The sequence below is a fragment of the Ostrea edulis genome, chromosome 7 (assembly GCF_947568905.1).
Source record: "Ostrea edulis chromosome 7, xbOstEdul1.1, whole genome shotgun sequence".
Classification (NCBI taxonomy): Eukaryota; Metazoa; Mollusca; class Bivalvia; order Ostreida; family Ostreidae; genus Ostrea; species Ostrea edulis.
Window position 1 is genome coordinate 10,787,084 of NC_079170.1, and position 19,343 is coordinate 10,806,426.

Consider the following 19,343-nt stretch of genomic DNA (forward strand, 5'->3'; position numbering starts at 1 on the left):
AAGGAAGTGTTTTAATTCCCCCAAAAGGATATATTACTAGAAGTTGCCACACCTACTTTTTAACCAATATTTTATTAGGTTTTAAATTTATTGTCTTAATCACTGAAACGCTTCATGGAGCGCGATAAAAATATTATCACACGTGCTTATGATTGACGTAGAACTTTTTTGGCACATGGCTGGGTAAGCATATCAACTTAAGACTAAGTTGAGGAAATTACAAGTAAAGTGTTGCGGACGATGAACTATTTTGTGTTTACTTAAAAAGTAAAATTATACGTTGCCGTCATCAGCAGATTAACGCAGCTGCTTGTGGTTAAGTCAATAAGTGGGAAATTAATGTTGATATCAAACAATAAACTATATCTCAGAAATTTATATCAGCTACAATATTACGCTTTCTAGACGTTCCGTCCCATTATCAATCCGTCCCTTAGTCGATTCGTCCCATTACCGATCCGTCCCTAGACTATCCGTCCGTTGGTTAATACGTCCCCTAATCGATCTTGCCCAGAAAAAATAATTACTTTTTTTCCAAGCTATTTACAGTACTGAATTCGTTTAATTCATCTGTGTATTTCATCTCCATGGTGTGTGTGCTGCTGATGTCTTCTGTCATCAGGTAGGATGACAATAATATGCTGTTTTGATATTTGACAGCTTTTTCCAAGATCATTATAAACATCACAGTATTCGATAAAGTGGACCTCATTTTCAATACAAAGAATAGTTAGGTTACTGTAAGCTCGTAATTAATGATCAAAGGTTGCACAACAATGCAGTTATAAAACTGTTTTCACTAAGGTGTTTTCACAATGATCAGTGGACAGGGGACACACATTTACATTGATTGCTATACATAGTTAAATAACGATGTTTCTACAATAATTAATGAGCACACATTTTTATAACCATCACACTTCAAACAAAAATTATAAATCCTAAATAAACAATTTTATCTGCACGTTAACTTTGGTAGTTATCTAATAGCAGGGGCCCTACTGGGCAGTCTGCGCTATAAATCTACTGTACACCATCGCCAGTAATTATCTAATTTTGATAACTAACTGCAATATATATGCAAAAACATCCCTTTGTCTTAAGTAATTATTCATTTATTATATCTTTGATAAAAAAAAAAAAAATTGGAGGGGCCGAATCAACTAAGCAAAATAGGCCGAATCGACCAGGGGACGGACCGTCTATGGAACGGAATGACCTGATACCCAATATTACGACTGGTTGTTTTCAACTTAAAATTTTCCAGATCGTGAACTATATGAAGAATGTTGACACCAAATTTTCAACTGAAGCAAGATGAGGAGACCTTGACAATTGTTATCATGGCTCCACATGCACGGGTATGCATATAGATCTATAATTGTTTGCAGTTCTGCGAAAGGTGGAGTTGTAGACTCATTGATCGAACAGAATACCAACTTGGTCAGTCACACTTGTGATGAATGCAGGATGTTTAATTTGTCCCTATTCAAGTCTGGCTCTCAAATGTTTTGCATGCTCTTTGCCAATTGAACACTCCTTTTTATTTTCATGCATGTTTTATTTCACCACATTTAGATTCATGTACTAGAGCTTGAGGGGAAAATTGCTTGCAAATCACATTGGAAAAATAAATATGTATGCAAGGGTGTCTACGCAGGGATTGATGTAGGTTGTTTTTACTACCTGTATAAGGTACTTTTCCCCTTTAGTAACAAATGGATATTTCCCCTTCTACAGATAAAAAATCCCCTTCTACAGATAAAAAATCCCCTTCATTTGTAGACACTTCACAAAATTGTATAAGAATTTTATAAAAATTATCATTCTTTTAATATTCTAAGTCATTTTATACTTACAATATAGATAAAATAAGTAATCAATCACATTATATGGCTGATATAATCCTGTGGATATTATATTTCATGGATATCCCCACCCCCTGGAAGCTCATGACTACATTCTCAAAAATTCCCCTTAAATATAAAATGGGAAGTAACATCTAAATGCTGGATAAATCCTTGCTATGAAAATTGGGAAAATAAAATTGGGTCTCCATAACCATCGGAAGCATGAATGATTTATTTTACGTGGCAGTTTTTATTTCAGATGAGTTTAATGCATGTGATGTTCATCAGTATGTAATGCTAGATAACATTTTTGTTGACAGGAGCTAAGGGAATTTAGATTTATATGATGCTTGTGTTTTTATGATTATTGATAAACTTATCACTCTTAATCATTATAACCTTCTCTATTTATTACTTTCACTTTTCCTGGGTGGATAAATGTCAAATTTTGTATTGATAGACAAATGGAAGAGACTGGTAAAATTCCAAGCAAATGTACACTTTTGAAAACAAAATTATTTGCACAAACAAAAATGTACACAATTTCACATTTTTGAACAACTGCAATAGAATATCTGAGCAATGGACTTGAAAAGAATATCAGTACCCCCTTGTGACTTGAGCTGAATGCTGTTTCTGGTGATTCAGCTAGATAAGGGGTGTGCAGATTCAGCTAGATAAGGGGTGTGCAGATTCAGCTAGATAAGGGGTGTGCACTTTTCCACATGACTAACCAGAAAAGAACTCTTCCAAGAAGTCTGGTTTTTCCATTTACAGCAACATAAAAAAAATGATGCATCAGACACTGAAGAATGAACATTTGAGGAACATGGTTGATTCATTTATCATCTGACATTATAAAGATATTTAAATTTGAAAATTACATTATGTTACATTTGATATACGGAATCCATCATTATTTCAGGTAACAGACACAGAAATTTTCATTGAAAAAGATGAATTCAGGTTTCATTCAAAGCCATATTTTTTAAGGTATATCGTAATAATCTAAACAACTCTACATGTATTATATTCAATGATGATTAAAAAAAATGTTCAAACAGGATTTAGTATTAAAAACTGATTGAGTTAGATTGACTGTTTTGAGTGACTCTCTGAAAATGAAAAAGTATACTTAAAATGAATGAAGAGGCTCATACAATGTTTTTGCACTTTGTAAAACCGCAAATAATCTTTTGGAAAAATGAGTGCTGGGTACTTAAATATTTTGTTCTTTTCAAATTCTTTAATTCTGCTGTCTTATCCTTAGGTTGTCTCTTCCTGGGAACATTTTGGAGAATGGACACGAAAAAGCAAATTATGAATCGGAAAAAGGTTAGGAATGGCTCTTTAAAAGTGAATGCCTCTGTCCAGACCTTTGTATATATTGATCAAGGTTCACTCTTTACGTAGGCAGAGTGACTGATAAAGCCATATTTTTCTTTTCTTTTTGTTTTATGTCATTTGTTTTGTTATTTTGACTGTATGCCAACATGATGATGTCAATAGATAAATTAAAATTGAATAAAGCAATCACATTTTGCTGTGTTTCACGATTGATATTTTCCCAAGTGCTATGACTTCGTTGATGATGTGTATACATATATATATATAAATTTTAATAGGTGTCTTCACGATTGTGGTCCCTAAAGAAACACCGGGAGAAATGTTTGAGGGATTAGACATGTTGACATCTCTTCTGACTCCTAAGTCACAGAAACACAAGAAGCCTGTTATTGAAGTCATCCAGAGTGGTAACAGTTTATATAGGAAGATAGTGTTCATTTAGATATTTATTTCAGTGTATAAATGTTATAGAGAAATGAACAATTACTGATCTATATGGGCGGTCATGTTTACTGTGGAATAATTTTAATTCATGGGGGCCGATGTTCGTGGGTAAGCAAAATTTTGCTGGTGCAGGGGGGGGGGGGGGGGGGGCGTAATTTCGTGGATAAGTGATACGATGTCACTAGGAGAGATAACACTACTTGGTTTAATCAAATGTTCATGGGTATGAGGATATGAGTGACAAAATCCACGGACTTCAATCCACCACGAACAATGATGATTCCTCAATTAGAACAATGATGATTCCTTAGAACAATGATGATTCCTCAGTTAGAACAATGATGATTCCTCAGTTAGGACAATGATGATTCCTCAGTTAGAACGATGATGATTCCTCAATTAGAACAATGATGATTCCTCAGTTAGAACAATGATGATTCCTCAGTTAGGACAATGATGATTCCTCAATTAGAACAATGATGATTCCTCAGTTAGAACAATGATGATTCCTCAGTTAGGACAATGATGATTCCTCAATTAGAACAATGATGATTCCTCAGTTAGAACAATGATGATTCCTCAGTATTTGTCACTTAGAGAATTTGCACTGTGATTTGAAGAAAGGAACTCCTTACCTTATGACTTCTATTTGTTTTAATCAGGTGACGAAACGGAAATATCTCAATCACATGAAGAGGAGGAAGAAGAAGAATTTGATTGGTATGTGGAACAAAAGCCGTATAAAGAAAACGATCTCTCACTGGATGGGCCAAAGTATGGATTTGCCAATCAGAAGTCGGGGGTTTTCAAAAGATTACAGGCAAGTGGAAGTTTGTTGTCATTTAGATAAAAAAATTTAAAAATTGAGAAAAAAGTCGTTTGCACACACACACATACAAACACACTAACTATATTCATCTACATTACTGACCAGTCCTAAGTGAACATAGAAACCTGACCAGGGATGAAATCAGTAGCCTAGTCCACAACATTAGCATTTCATGATCTACTTCACAGCATTGTTGAAATTGTTGGAAAATATGTTTCCTGTTTTTTTTGTTTTTTGTTTTTGTTTTTTATACGTTTTATTTCAATTTACCATGATAAATAAATATGATGCTTTATTATATGAGTTAGTGGTTATTTGAATACTATTTCCCTTTACCATCATTCAAATATGGAAATCATTACCAAATACAGAGACAAGTCAAGGTTGGGTGATTTTTAGCTGTATGTTTCAATAACACAGTTTAATAATGTCCATATTTTACATGCTGTATTTATGTTAAAAAAATACAGAAAAATATAAATATGAATGATTAAATATCTTTTTTTTGGTTTGTTAAACAGGAGATGAAGGTAGCAAACATTGTAGAAAAAAAAAATTGCAAACATGTAACCCACTAACAAACAAAAGAAAGAATATAATTATTTGAATTAAACTAGCAAAAGAATTGTTATTGACAAAACATTTGTGCATGTAAATATTTGTGGATGAAATCCTGGTAGATTATTGATTGATAAGCTCTAATCTATTGGTCATTTGTAATATTTGTTGATAAAATCCTGAGTGGTGGTAGATTATTGATTGATAAGCTCTGATCTATGAGTTAGTTTTAATATTTATTGATAAAATCCTGAGTGATGGTAGATTTTTTATTGATAAGATTTTTTCTATGGGTTACCTGTAAAACATAATGAAGATGGAGTTCAGACCAGTGGGATCACTTTCAATAGACTCGACTGGACTTAGCTCTCTGAGTTAGCTTCAGTTTTCTTGTTCACACTGAGTCTGTCCTGGGTCATATCATTCACTAGGGCTGGTGCAGAGCAAACCTGTGTAAGAAATCAGGGATAGCTTTGGGTCAGGGTGGGTCTGGTCGGTTGACTCTAAGGAACCAGGGATAGCTTTGGGTCAGGGTGGGTCCGGTCGGTTGACTCTAAGGAACCAGGGATAGCTTTGACAAACCTGTGTAAGGAACCAGGAATGGACCTGATGTGACATCTAAAATGTTGATGAGAAAGCTAGGTACTTGTGAGTACAAACAGTAAACAGATAACTGTGGAAGCTACTCTGAAATTAAATCAGTACAACTCCTCACGATGAAATTAAGTTAAAAATGTTCGTTGGATAGAGTACATGATCAGTATGGTTAGAGACAAAAAAAACTAATCTTTTGTGTCGATTGTTGATTGATTTTATTAGTTACCTTTCTCAGCCTGGGAGTTTCTATGAAAGCTTTTGAAATGAATTTTACAGGATGAGGTTTACGAGATTGTGGATTTATCCGACCCCGAGAACTGTCCACCAACAGACAGACGGCCAATGAGAGAACTGGCAGAAACAGAAAAGTTTGACCCAGACCACTACATGTAAGGTCATTCAAGGACAAAAATGGAATGTTGGTAGTTTCAGTCTGATTTTCAATCTGATACATAGATAATAAAGTTATGATGGAGAGAGGAAACTTCAGGTTGATAAGAATTAATATGTTAGTGCGTGACTTGGGTTTTGCTTGTGTGATGTTTTTGGATTATGTAATTGAAAATTGTACCATGATTTGAAACTTAAATTTACTTTAATCTAAATATTTTCACTGTCTCTTGGTCAAATCTGATTTCACACAATTTTAAATTCACTGTTTTTATGTTCATTTTATATAAATGTGATTAGGTTACATTCACTGCAGTTTTCATGTCATGCTTTTGACCTACAAAAAAAAAAGAAAAGAAAAAAATTGATTTGCAGTGATAATAAGGCTGTTATTTTAAACATGCTTTTATCTTTAACGGGCGTATTCTGTAGTGCTAACATTTCCTGGATGCTAACATTTCGTGGAGCAGTAATGGGATTTTATTTTGATTGTAGAGCTGATCTATATTCTGTAGTGCTAACATTTCCTGGAGCAGTAATGAGATTTTATTTGATTGTAGAGCTGATCTATATTCTGTAGTGCTAACATTTCCTGGAGCAGTAATGAGATTTTATTTGATTGTAGAGCTGATCTATATTCTGTAGTGCTAACATTTCCTGGAGCAGTAATGGGATTTTATTTGATTGTAGAGCTGACCTATATTCTGTAGTGCTAACATTTCCTGGAGTAGTAACGGGATTTTATTTAATTGTAGAGCTGACCTATATTCTGTAGTGCTAACATTTCCTGGAGCAGTAATGAGATTTTATTTGATTGTAGAGCTGACCTATATTCTGTAGTGCTAACATTTCCTGGAGCAGTAATGAGATTTTATTTGATTGTAGAGCTGATCTATATTCTGTAGTGCTAACATTTCGTGGAGCAGTAATGAGATTTTATTTGATTGTAGAGCTGATCTATATTCTGTAGTGCTAACATTTCCTGGAGCAGTAATGGGATTTTATTTAATTGTAGAGCTGATCTATATTCTGTAGTGCTAACATTTCCTGGAGCAGTAATGAGGTTTTATTTGATTGTAGAGCTGACCTATATGATGATGACAGCATACAACACAGAATGAAATACGATCCTCCGTGGTGTTTTGTGATTGGGGAAAAAGACACTTCACCCAAAAGTATGGCTTCTTTACAGACTAAAAATCAGCACATATCTCTCTTTGTTTCACATTTTGCTTTAATTAGTTGATAACGAAGCCAAGTTTTATTGTTGCAAATGTGGTAGCTAATGCACTCTCTGCGTAATTAAATACACGAGATGCCTCCCTGCAGTTTTTGGTACACTTAATCTTTTTGATAATGAAATTGTTGATGTGATTTTTTTTCCAGTTGAATTCACAGATGAAGAGAAACAGAAAATGAAAAACCTGCCCAAGAAAGAGTGTATCCTGACATCAGTATCTGTAACGTTTGTTGGAGGTCTAGTTGTGGTATTTTTCATGGTATGGGTACACCCATGAAGAACATGAAAATGTCAAACTGGTTCTATAAAGAAAACACTTAGGTTGTAAAACCAATACCCCACAAGTATTTCATTCATTCCATAATTTTTTTAGCCCTCATAAATAAATGATTGTATCAATGTTTAGTACAATATACCTACTGTAACTTGTATTCTTTTGAATGATGTTACGGTGTACTTTACTGTGGGCATGGAAATTATTGTGGGGTTTTATCACGAATGGCATTGTTTGATTTATGCACTTCATGAACATTTCACGAGGGATTAGTCTGCTAGTAAACATGATTTTTTTTTCTCTTTGAAGATGAAATGTATGCGGTTTTGTAATGTAGGGAAATAAGGTGAAAACAAAAGTCTTGAAAATGAAACTGAACAGAATCCACAGTCTTCATAGGGAGTGTCACCACTGTGTTCCATATACTTCATTTAGAATTGTTAAACTATTCAATATGTGATAACTTCTAACTGCTAACAAAATGAATATCTTGTTAGCTTCTACTTATCTAACTATTGAATATGTGATAACTTCTAACTGCTAACAAAATGAATATCTTGTTAACTTCTACTTATCTAACTATTGAATATGTGATAACTTCTAACTGCTAACAAAATGAATATCTTGTTAGCTTCTACTTATCTAACTATTGAATGGGTGATAGCTTCTGATTACAACATGTATGCTATTTTTTCTATTGGTCTCTAATTACAAAACTGTTGAGCTACACAATGACATGAGGGTGACTAGGCCTTATATATGGCTGTTCTTCTGATGTGGTTGTGACCTTAACTGAAGAAGATCTTTTGGATGACGCTGTAGTAACGACCTTGTATCTAGGTTTGATTGACATTCTCTTTGGTTATGCTTACAATGACAGAGTGAATGAAGGGGAAGAAAACGTAAGTACCTCAGAATGCAGGGGCGGATCCAGGAATTTTTTAAAGGGGGAGGGGGAATATCTACCATTAATTTTGGTTTTCAAAGGGGAGTGGGGGTCCACCCTCAAGATGCATTATTTTTACCCTTTTAAAGTTTTAAGCAAAATTTTGAGGAAAGGAGGGGCTGTGACCCCTGGAATTCCCCCTCTGGATCCGTCACTGGAGTGTGTAATATGTATTATGCTAATCTATGAATCCTGATTGATTCTTTGGTTCTAGTAAAAGTAATGTATTACATGCTGTAGAAGTGTCTATGGCAAAGAATTTGCTCATAATTATTCAGGCACATTTTAACAGTTGTGATTTTCAGTTTGATTTGATGAAAGAAAACTTTGTGCTAAACATGAAGTTCCAGTGGTGCAGAATGTTAAAATTCTCTTTTTCTTGACCAGGTTGAATCTGGTTGGACAATCTGCAAACTGAGTGCAACTCTCTCCTGGTTAGAGGTAAGCTTTTAATTCCTCTTCTGTTGAATGCAAATACAGTAAAATACGGTTATAATGAACACACTTAAAACAAATTCATGATGATTACGAAGTAATATTCATTCCCCTATGAGAGAAAAGTAACAAACATTTTATTGGATATAACAGAAATTTGGGTATAATGAATTATTTTTTGCTAGACCTGAAGGTTCACTCTAACCATGTTTTACTGTATAATGAAGTTTGGGTATAACAAACAAACTGTTTTGCTGGCCCTGGAGGTTTGCTATAACTGTTTTACTGAACAATTAGTAAATAGAAAGCTTTTGAATATGTGTTTGAAAAACAGAAATATTTGATGTGAAATGTAGGTTTTTCTTTGTGCATCTTTTCCAGACTTTCACCAGTGTTGAGGAAGTTGTGTTGTCGTGTACAAGACGGAGCCTGTGTTACCCCCTTTACAGACACTGGACCCTCTCCAGGAAAGTGCTGCAGGACGTCCATAATATACTGACCTCAGGTCAATGTTAACCCTGAGCCGTAGTTTTTTGCGCAATTTATTGATCTGCTACATCATGCTGAAGAGTATTCTGTCAACATATTTATTTTTTAAAGAAATGATTTGGAATTTCAAGATTTCAAATTTTGAAATCATTAGTACATGTACAGTGGATAGACACCCATGCAATTCGTAATCAGTTTATCATTTCTTCTCAAATGTCAATATAAAGTCAGGTATATATGGTTTGAAATTTAATGAATGTCATTGTACATCAGGTGAGTGTTGTGTCCTCTCATTTCTTTTCAGGCAAGCAGCAAGTCTTAAGATGTTTGTTGGACGTCCACACAATAATGGGAAGCTGTTATCCTAGGTACATCCTGAATGATTTATACATCACAGACTATTGTGTGTGGATTCAAACTACAAGGTAAGGGACCTGTGCTTAAACCATCATTAAATTGTGTAGATTGTAGCTGCAAGGTAAGGGATCTGTGCTTAAACCATCATTAAATTGTGTAGATTGTAGCTGCAAGGTAAGGGATCTGTGCTTAAACCATCATTAAATTGTGTAGATTGTATCTGCAAGGTAAGGGACCTGTGCTTAAACCATCAGGGTCCAGTTGTAGAAAACTTAGTTAAGTGTAACTGACAGTTAACTTCAAGCTAACTCTATAGAAATGTTGAAGTTAATTGCAAGTTAACTGTTAGTTAAAGTTAACTAACCTTCGTGTAAGTGGGTCCTGTTAATGTGTGGGGATTGTAACTGCAAGGTAAGGGTTAAATTTTCAGTAATTTTACTCAAACATGACTTACTTTCGTACTGTGATGAACACAGAGGGTATCCCTACCAAAGGATTGTTTAGAAAAACAATGGTTTCATGTCCATCCAAGAAGATATGTTAGGGGGGGGGGATGAATTTGATTCTGTATGTTTGATGCAGACACGTACATGTAGGAAGCAACTAAAGATTGAGAGGGCATATAACAACCCAACCAGAAAAAAATGCATAAAGTTTTCAAGCTTTGACAAGCCTCTCTTATAAAATATGGAGGAGTGGGAGGAGACGGGGCATCACAGTATCACCTCATCCTCTGTTTCTATGGGATATGGAATGTGGATGTAAGCATTTGGAAAATAAAACCTACACAAATCGGGATCTTTGGCTAGCGAAAATAATGGATTTTTTGTTTGAGTTAAAGAAATGAATGTTAAATTTTATCTGTAAAAGTGTATGATATTTTGGTTCAGAGGGAGCAAAGCCCCATCCCTCATGCACTATCCAGTTTTGGACTCTATATCACTGGAGTAGTCCTAATTGCTTGGGTTGGCATGAGTCCTCTCAATTCACCCAGTTTCATCCGACCCCCCCCCCCCCCCCCTCCAACCTCCCTTCTCATGACACTTGTCATTATGGGTTAAAGAGAAGGGGTTGGTTTCAATCAGACTGCCAAACCACCCATAGGAATCGCATGTGTTGGAGTGTATGAACTTACAACCAATGCCAATCCTGGGGATCAAACTCGGGTCACAGCGGTGAGAGCCATTGTGCTGCCTGGACATCGTTATTCTTCACAGCGGTGAGAGCGACTGTGCTGACCATTGTGCTGCCTGGACATCCGTTATTCTTCACAGCGGTGAGAGTGACTGTGCTGACCATTGTGCTGTCTGGACATTCGTTATTCATTGTTCTGCCTGGACATCTGTTATTCTTCTTTGGAGTGTTTCTATATAAGGCAGAGTTATTCTAAATCAATGACAACATTCCAGGACACCTGTGAAACTCTCCTGGGGATGTCTTAAATACTCATGTCTCTATCAGGGCTAATCTGAAACTGTCTCCTGGGGATGTCTTAAATACTTGTGTCTGTATCAGGGCTAATCTGAAACTGTCTCCTGGGGATGTCTTAAATACTCGTGTGTCTATCAGGGCTAATCTGAAACTGTCTCCTGGGGACGTCTTAAATACTGGTGTCTCTATCAGGGCTAATCTGAAACTGTCTCCTGGGGATGTCTTAAATACTGGTGTCTCTATCAGGGCTAATCTGAAACTGTCTCCTGGGGATGTCTTAAATACTGGTGTCTCTATCAGGGCTAATCTGAAACTGTCTCCTGGGGATGTCTTAAATACTCGTGTCTCTATCAGGGCTAATCTGAAACTGTCTTCTGGGGATGTCTTAAATACTCGTGTCTCTATCAGGGCTAATCCGTCATGGTGCTGGGCTACCTCACTGATCTGTCACTGTTTAGCTTTAGCAGTGAAACTTCAGGAAAGGATGACCTCTATCGTTTTTAAGTCAAGGTCACAAGTTCACATACGGTGAGGTATGATTTGTGGATGATATCTGAAATACAGAACCCTGAAGGTCAGGAAAGGTGACAAAATAGTTACAAAGTTCTACAGAATATTCATGAGGCACAGGTATACCGTTTGGCAAATTGAATATTCATGAGTCACATGTATACAGTTTGGCAAATTGAATATTCATGAGCCACAAGGATACAGTTTGGCAAATTAATTTTTATCCATCATCAAAGTGTAGATTCAGGTTTGTTTACACCATTATACCAGATGTCAGGGGCGCTTTCATAATAAAAGTTTAATGTTTTGCATTTTAAAAAAACACTGGAAAAGTAATTATCTATCTTTTTCACAAACATACCGTTTTTCAGATCAAAACCCTTAATCTAAGAGATGAAACCTCTGAATTCAAATTAGGTCAGACCATGACCTCTGAGGCCAGAGTGGGGATGCATGGGTCTCTTGATGTGCTAGTATTTGTAAATGATAAATCATTCAATCTTTTATATATTTTATTTCTAGTGACAAAAGACTTAAGGCCTTGGCATCAACACTAAACCAGGTATAGCAAATTCAAAATACAGTCATTCATGAGAACTTATTTTTATGTGGATACTTTGCAATAATGTATTTAATCACAAGACATAACTTTCACAAATCATTATTTATTGTTAAAATCTTGTATGTGTAAGAGTATATTAGTGAGAACCAAATTTTCATGAATGGGTAGTCTCACAAAATTATGCCTGAATAATGCTCTCGCAATATCATGACTCAATTAACTGTCCATGTATTTCTTAAAGACTTTACAACATGGATTACACGCATGGAATATAACCATCTCTGAAATGAAAACTATACAGTATTTTAAATGTAACTTTGAATTTATGAAGCATGGGTATTTTATATAGATATTTTGAAACAGGTAAAAATACAGAAGGATGATATTGGATTTGATCTCAATACCTTGGAAACATGTGCAGCCGACACAATCAGGCCGACTGACCGCACAGACTCGACTGACCACACAGACACAGAGGAGGAATTGATTCAGTCACTGAAAGCTGTCAGTATCAAGGAGGTTGAAAATGACAGTGATGATAATAGCGATGACAGTAGTGATGATAGTGATGAAAGCAGTGATGAAAGCAGTGACAGTGATGAATATGAGGATAAGAGTGAATCTGAAGGAAATATTATAGATAGAAGTAGCAGTAATAGTTGATGGACTCTTTGCTTTGATACATGTACTACAATGTAAATTTTCACCATAGGGGTTGGGGGTTAGTGAAACAGTTATGAAATAACTGTTCATTGAAAACATAAATGAAAGATGCATAGAATATTAAAGCATAATTTCTTTAAAAATTAATTGACGTTTTGCATTTTAAAGGATTAAATACAAAGGGTTCCAACAGAATTAGAACTATATCCAGATTGTAGCCCACTGATAAAACTTGTAGACTGTTTAAATCTAGGCTTACAGTGTATTGCCCTGTACCACTGAAATAAAGCATAATGTTAGTCTTCCATGGAATACCTCTCGATGAGGCTGAGTATTTCTGGATCACTGGTGACATTTCTGGGGTCCATGGATCGTTCGATTGTTAGAAGGTCGGGATAGTTTTCAAGAAGATGTTGACAGAGTTCCCGAGACCTGTTGGCGCATGCGTTGTACAGAATAGTCTTTCCGGCTCTAGAGACATGATGCACAAATAAATTGTGTTCTCTCACTAAGAACTGAAGTATTTTTAGCCTTTCTTCATCAGCCCCTCCCTTTTCACTGAGAAACAAGGCTGCATTCCATCCCTTTTTACTCTCCTGTGTAACTAAATGTGGATACTTTTGTGCTATATATACACACATATCAAGCCTTCCATGGCGACAGGCAATGTGAAGAATATTAATTTTCTGAGAGGACGGATTATCAGCTTGTAGGTTACATTCATTAACCAAAAATTTTAGAACTTCAATGTTTCCACATTTAGCTACGAAATGGCCCGCATGTCTTCCTCTCTTATCCGTTGTGTGGACACATTCTGGTGTGTATTTAGCTATATCCTTGCATGCTTCAAGACGACCATTTTCACACGCAGAGTGGAATGCAGATTTCAAGTCCTCGGTGGAGTTGATCACACGAACATCATTTTCAATCAGAAACTTTAGGTTTTTTATATCTCCTGACTTGGCTGCATACTGAAGAGGGTTCCAATCCATTTTGTTTTTTCTTTTGATGATGTTCTCCTCTTCATCATCTTCTATGTTTGATGACTCCCGTTTACATTGCTGGTCTTTTTCTGAAACCATTTTCAAAATTTCCAAACTACCGCCAATACATGCTAGATGTGCGATAGATTCACCATATTTTGTGAATGCTTTGATATCAAATCCTCTTTCAACTATGCGCTCCACGACAGTTTTTTTCCCAGCAAGTGCAGCATAACAGAATGGGGTTAGGTCATTTTTGTCCTTGTACTGCAACAATTTGTCCCCCCCTTTTTGCAAAATTTTGTCAAAAATCTCCACGTTGTCACCTTTAGCAGCTATATGTAGAGCTGTCCTGCCGATATATTCTTTTTCACAGACATCTACTTCTTTGAATTTTAACAGATCGTACACGATATCATAACTTCCTCCATAAACAGCGTGATGGAGGACGGTCTGGCCTCTGTTGTCTTTCTTTATCAGTAAGCTTTTGTCGAAGGTTTCCGGCGCCGTCAGGGAATGGTATTTAACCTTATCTCCATTTCTACATGCTTTTACTAGTTTGGAGAGAGTCTCATCTACACGAAATTACAGAAAATAAGTAAAGCAGAAGAGATATCCATTAATATACTGAGATATCTATTAAGTTACAGAAATATCCATCAAGTTACAGAAATATCTCACTTTTGAATAAATTTATCTCTGTAACTTAATGGATATCTCTAACTTAATGAATATCTCTGTAACTTAAGAGATATCTCTGTAACTTAATGGATATCTCTGTAACTTAATAGATATCTCTGTAACTTAATGGATATATATGTAACTTAATGAATATCTCTGTAAATTAATAGATATCTCAGTAACTTAATGGATATCTCTAACTTAATGAATATCTCTGTAAATTAATAGATATCTCTGTAAATTAATGAATATCTCAGTAAATTAATAGATATCTCTGTAACTTAATGAATATCTCTGTAAATTAATAGATATCTCTGTAACTTAATGGATATCTCTAAATTAATCTGTAACTTAATGGCTATCTCTGTAACTTAGTAGATATCTCTGTAATTTAATCTGTAACTTAATGGATATCTCTGTAACTTAATGGATATATATGTAACTTAATGGATATCTCTGTAACTTAATGGATATATATGTAACTTAATGGATATCTCTGTAACTTAATCTGTAACTTAATGGATATCTCTGTAACTTAGTAGATATCTCTGTAACTTAATGGATATCTCTGTAACTTAGTGGATATCTCTGTAACTTAGTGGATATCTCTGTAACTTAATGGATATCTCTGTAACTTAATAGATATCTCTGTAACTTAATGGATATCTCTGTAACTTAATGGATATATATGTAACTTAATCTGTAACTTAATGGATATCTCTGTAACTTAATGGATATATATGTAACTTAATGGATATCTCTGTAACTTAGTGGATATCTCTGTAACTTAGTGGATATCTCTGTAACTTAATGGATATCTCTGTAACTTAATAGATATCTCTGTAACTTAATGGATATCTCTGTAACTTAATGGATATATATGTAACTTAATCTGTAACTTAATGGATATCTCTGTAACTTAGTAGATATCTCTGTAACTTAATGGATATCTCTGTAACTTAATGGATATCTCTGTAACTTAGTGGATATCTCTGTAACTTAATGGATATCTCTGTAACTTAGTAGATATCTCTGTAACTTAATGGATATCTCTGTAACTTAATGGATATCTCTGTAACTTAGTGGATATCTCTGTAACTTAATGGATATCTCTGTAACTTAGTAGATATCTCTGTAACTTAATGGATATCTCTGTAACTTAGTGGATATCTCTGTAACTTAATGGATATCTCTGTAACTTAGTGGATATCTCTGTAACTTAATGGATATCTCTGTAACTTAATGGATATATATGTAACTTAATCTGTAACTTAATGGCTATCTCTTTTATGTGATGATAGCTGTACTTTAATAGATAACTATAATTTAATGGATATCTATAAGTTTATAGGTATCTATAACTTAATATATATCTCAGTGAATTGATAGATATCTCTTTTCTGGAGTTTTTACTGTAGGGATTGTGTTTACTGTATAGTATTACCATGTCTTCGCGTTGATGCGCTGTATTCATGTGACGAACTTGATGAAGGAACTGCCACGTAACTGGTCACGTCTGCAAAGGAAGAAACCACTAGATGTTACTTGTGTTGCTATTCCTCTCTGACCTCCAAACAATTTTAAATGTTCTGTATATTTGAACTTGTTACATTCATAGGTAAGTCGATAGATATATGTTTTGAAATCGAAACACGCGCATTTCGAACACCCCCCCCCCCCCACCCCCCCCATCCGACTATAGTATTTTGAAGTAATTTTGATTTTGAAATTTTCATACACCTTTTCGAAGTGCAATGCCATGTAGTTTACAACAACCCATATGCAACTATATTTATATGTTGATGTGTGTGTGGGAGTGTTAGCATCGATATAATATGGAACATGTTATGTCTTTTCTTGCTATGACATATGATACTTGAATGAATTATTTAAACTTGTTTTGTCATTCTTCAAAGTTGTTACATTGAGGTTCAATCGTGGTTTCCACAATGCAATGCTATGAAGAGCTTCAAACTAAAATTATGTATTAAAAATTATTTTAATTTATCAAAAGATTAATAGCAAAAATTATTGAAATGTCAATATCTCCCTATAAAGATAATATCTTTTTAATATCTATAAAGATTTACAATAGTCTTTGTGACTCTGTTCCGTGTTCTTCTTTTTTCTTTTGTAAAACCACCCAACCGTGACCACGATGAAGAGTAGTAGTAGGATTACGATGGGCACCACATAGATTCTACAGCTGTCGCACTCTCTGCTTTCTCTCTCATACTGTGTGAGGTTATAGGTGTTGTTTACCGATGTTGTTTCGTTGGAGAGTCTGAAATGCAAGCATATTTGAAAACAGTAATCATTATGCCTTACAAGGTATGCTATGGAATGTATTCAGTGGTGGATCCAGAAAGGGGGGGGGGGTTCCGGGGATTTGGAATCGTCAGAAAATTGTGCTAAGAAAAGGTAAAAATAACGCATAATAAGGGTCGGACCCACTTTGAAAACCAAAATTAATGGTAGACGCCCCCTTCTCAAAAATTTATTCATACATGTAGATATATTTTAGAAAACGTCTCGCTATTATAACCACAACGTAAATTTGTGCATTTTTAAAAATATATTTTTCTTCATAACCGAAACAAACTTTTCAATTATTCCGACACGGCTTCTTTTTGCATTCGTAAACAAAGCCTATGCAAAATTGCAATTTAACATACTCAAATACGACTCTGTGCGATATCGGATTTTTGCCTACTTTGAAGGTTCGTTACGTCGCTCTGTTGCTAAGCTTAGATATGGCGGTCTTTTATTACTTTAGGAATTAGCAAGATCAATATGTCATAATGTGTTGAAACACACACTTATAAAGTTACATTATATATAATGGAATTAGTGATATCTTCATATAGTCAAATCAAATGAAGTCATCAAATCAATTACTGCTCTCTTCAGTTGAATTAATGCACGCAATGATTGAATTAATGCACGCAATGATTGAATTAATGCACGCAATGATTGAATTGATGCACGCAATGATTGAATTGATGAGAGCAATTATTGATTTTAGGCCCACATTAATTCAAATTGAAGAGAGCAAAACTTGAATTTAGGCCCACATTAATTCAATAGACGAGAGCGCAATACTTGAATTTAGGCCCACATTAATTCAATTGATGAGAGCAATAATTGATTTGATGCACGCATCAACAGTAATTCATCAATATAATAAAATATACGATAGGTAGCACAACACTCAATATCGTAAATAAACCCCTTCTTGGGGTAGGAAATGTACCATCAAAGGTGACACCCCCTTTGAACATTTTATGGATCCGCCCATGCTAACAGTAGAATATTACACTTCTTACCTTGTCACAATAAGTTGAATGTTGGTATCCTGACAATTCGTGGAGAAATTGACAACTTCAGCTTCTTTAGTAAGGTTTGTAGTTTGGTTAAGAGCTCTGAGGATATATAAATTTGAAAGCAATTAGGATAATGTACATCTCCCGAGATATATTTACTCGTGCCATTCTCTTTAATATTGCAGGTTCTTGTTAATCGACGAAAGTATACGTACAACAAAGTATACGTTCATGTAATTCATATGACTGATTGGTTGAGAAACATTCGATTAAAAATAGTCACTCTCTGAATGGCAATACCACGCCCTCCTGAGTGATAAAACGTAGCAACGATCAACATCCTTGACGACGGGTGGAATTGCAATAAAAGAAATTGTCTGCACGGAATTTAATTAAGCGCAAAGGGTTCACCATAAAAACCCCAAATATGACGAGTAGAGTCTGTCAGCTTACATCCACCACGGCGCCGCTGCGGGCATGAAGTGCGCTACCGGAACAGTCGTGAACGGACACAGTCGTGGGTGTATGATGATAGACTCTGTTGGATATGACACTTCGTAAAGATTGCCAACTAACTTTCCGTATAATGTAATAGATACTGCATGCGAGCAAGGGATAAACTGGAAATTGTTACCCCTCGAAAAACCAGTCAACCTCGGCTTCCCTTCGGTCGACAATGGTTTTCTCGGGTTGACGATTTCCAAAGTTGCTTTAACTTGGATGTAATATTTATATAATATTACACATGACACAACGGAATATCAACAAAAAATATTGCAGAAACATGTTTGTCCTACTTAATGCAAAACTGAAAAGGGTTATACACATGTATCATTTTATTGATAGTGCCAAAACAATTCAAGATACTGAGTGGACAATATATTCCTATGTCTAGAGTGGCTTGGTCTTTCACCATGTTACCTCACAATCAATAGGGATTATCTACTCCTTACCAGTGTACCAAGTTTGGTGTCAATCACGCAAATGATTCTTACAACATAGGAGACAATAATATATTACTATGACCAGTTTGACCCTTGACATTTGACCAACAATTTTCGTATGATATACCTTTGTACGAAGCCTGATGTCTGTCAAGCAAAGAGTTCTCAAGATATTAAGTGGACAGTATCTTTCTATGTCCATAGTGGATTGACCCTTGACCTTTGACCATGTGACCTCAAAATGGATAGGGTTAATTTAGTTCTTAAGATGTAACAGTGTATTAAAACTGATGAATGTCAAGCAAAGGCTTCTCAAAATATTGAGCGGACAGTATCTTCCTATACCCGTTTTGACCTCTGCCCTATGACCTCAAAATCAATAGGGACCTTTTCTACTCAGAACCAACCCACATATTCAATAACATTACAATCAAGTGAATGGTTCTAAAGATACTTTATAGTATCGGACGGACAACATGTGGTCTACGGT

General features: G+C 35.2%; 2 protein-coding genes across 8 annotated transcripts in view; one reads left to right on the top strand and one right to left on the bottom strand.

Moving 5' to 3' along the window:
- Positions 1-7: 7 nt before the first annotated feature.
- Positions 8-16,485, top strand: LOC125655723 (protein SHQ1 homolog). Of its 2 annotated transcripts, none has more exons than XM_056143281.1 (15): positions 8-183; positions 1,268-1,361; positions 2,776-2,843; positions 3,121-3,185; positions 3,476-3,604; positions 4,304-4,461; positions 5,902-6,014; positions 7,096-7,190; positions 7,402-7,455; positions 8,331-8,431; positions 8,863-8,916; positions 9,292-9,415; positions 9,704-9,824; positions 12,220-12,259; positions 12,623-16,485. In XM_056143281.1, the coding sequence occupies exons 2-15, from the start codon at positions 1,287-1,289 to the stop codon at positions 12,920-12,922; spliced, it is 1,497 nt and encodes a 498-aa protein (XP_055999256.1). In that variant the 5' UTR covers positions 8-183; positions 1,268-1,286; the 3' UTR covers positions 12,923-16,485. The 2 variants fall into 2 exon arrangements, with proteins under 2 accessions (XP_055999256.1, XP_055999257.1); XM_056143282.1 differs by having other exon boundaries at positions 178-315.
- LOC125655721 (ankyrin repeat, PH and SEC7 domain containing protein secG-like) overlaps positions 12,196-19,343 on the bottom strand; it is a 47,232-nt gene continuing 40,084 nt past the window's right edge. For 5 of the 6 annotated variants that reach the window (XM_048886158.2, XM_056143278.1, XM_048886164.2 and 2 more), the window contains exons 5-8: positions 17,913-18,008; positions 16,677-16,870; positions 16,031-16,102; positions 12,196-14,480 (exon numbers count right to left, since the gene is read on the bottom strand). In XM_048886158.2, the coding sequence (XP_048742115.2) occupies positions 13,219-14,480; positions 16,031-16,102; positions 16,677-16,870; positions 17,913-18,008 (1,624 nt within the window). In that variant the 3' untranslated portion in view covers positions 12,196-13,218. The remainder of the gene's footprint in view (positions 14,481-16,030; positions 16,103-16,676; positions 16,871-17,912; positions 18,009-19,343) is intronic. The other variant, XM_056143277.1, reaches the window with a different exon arrangement.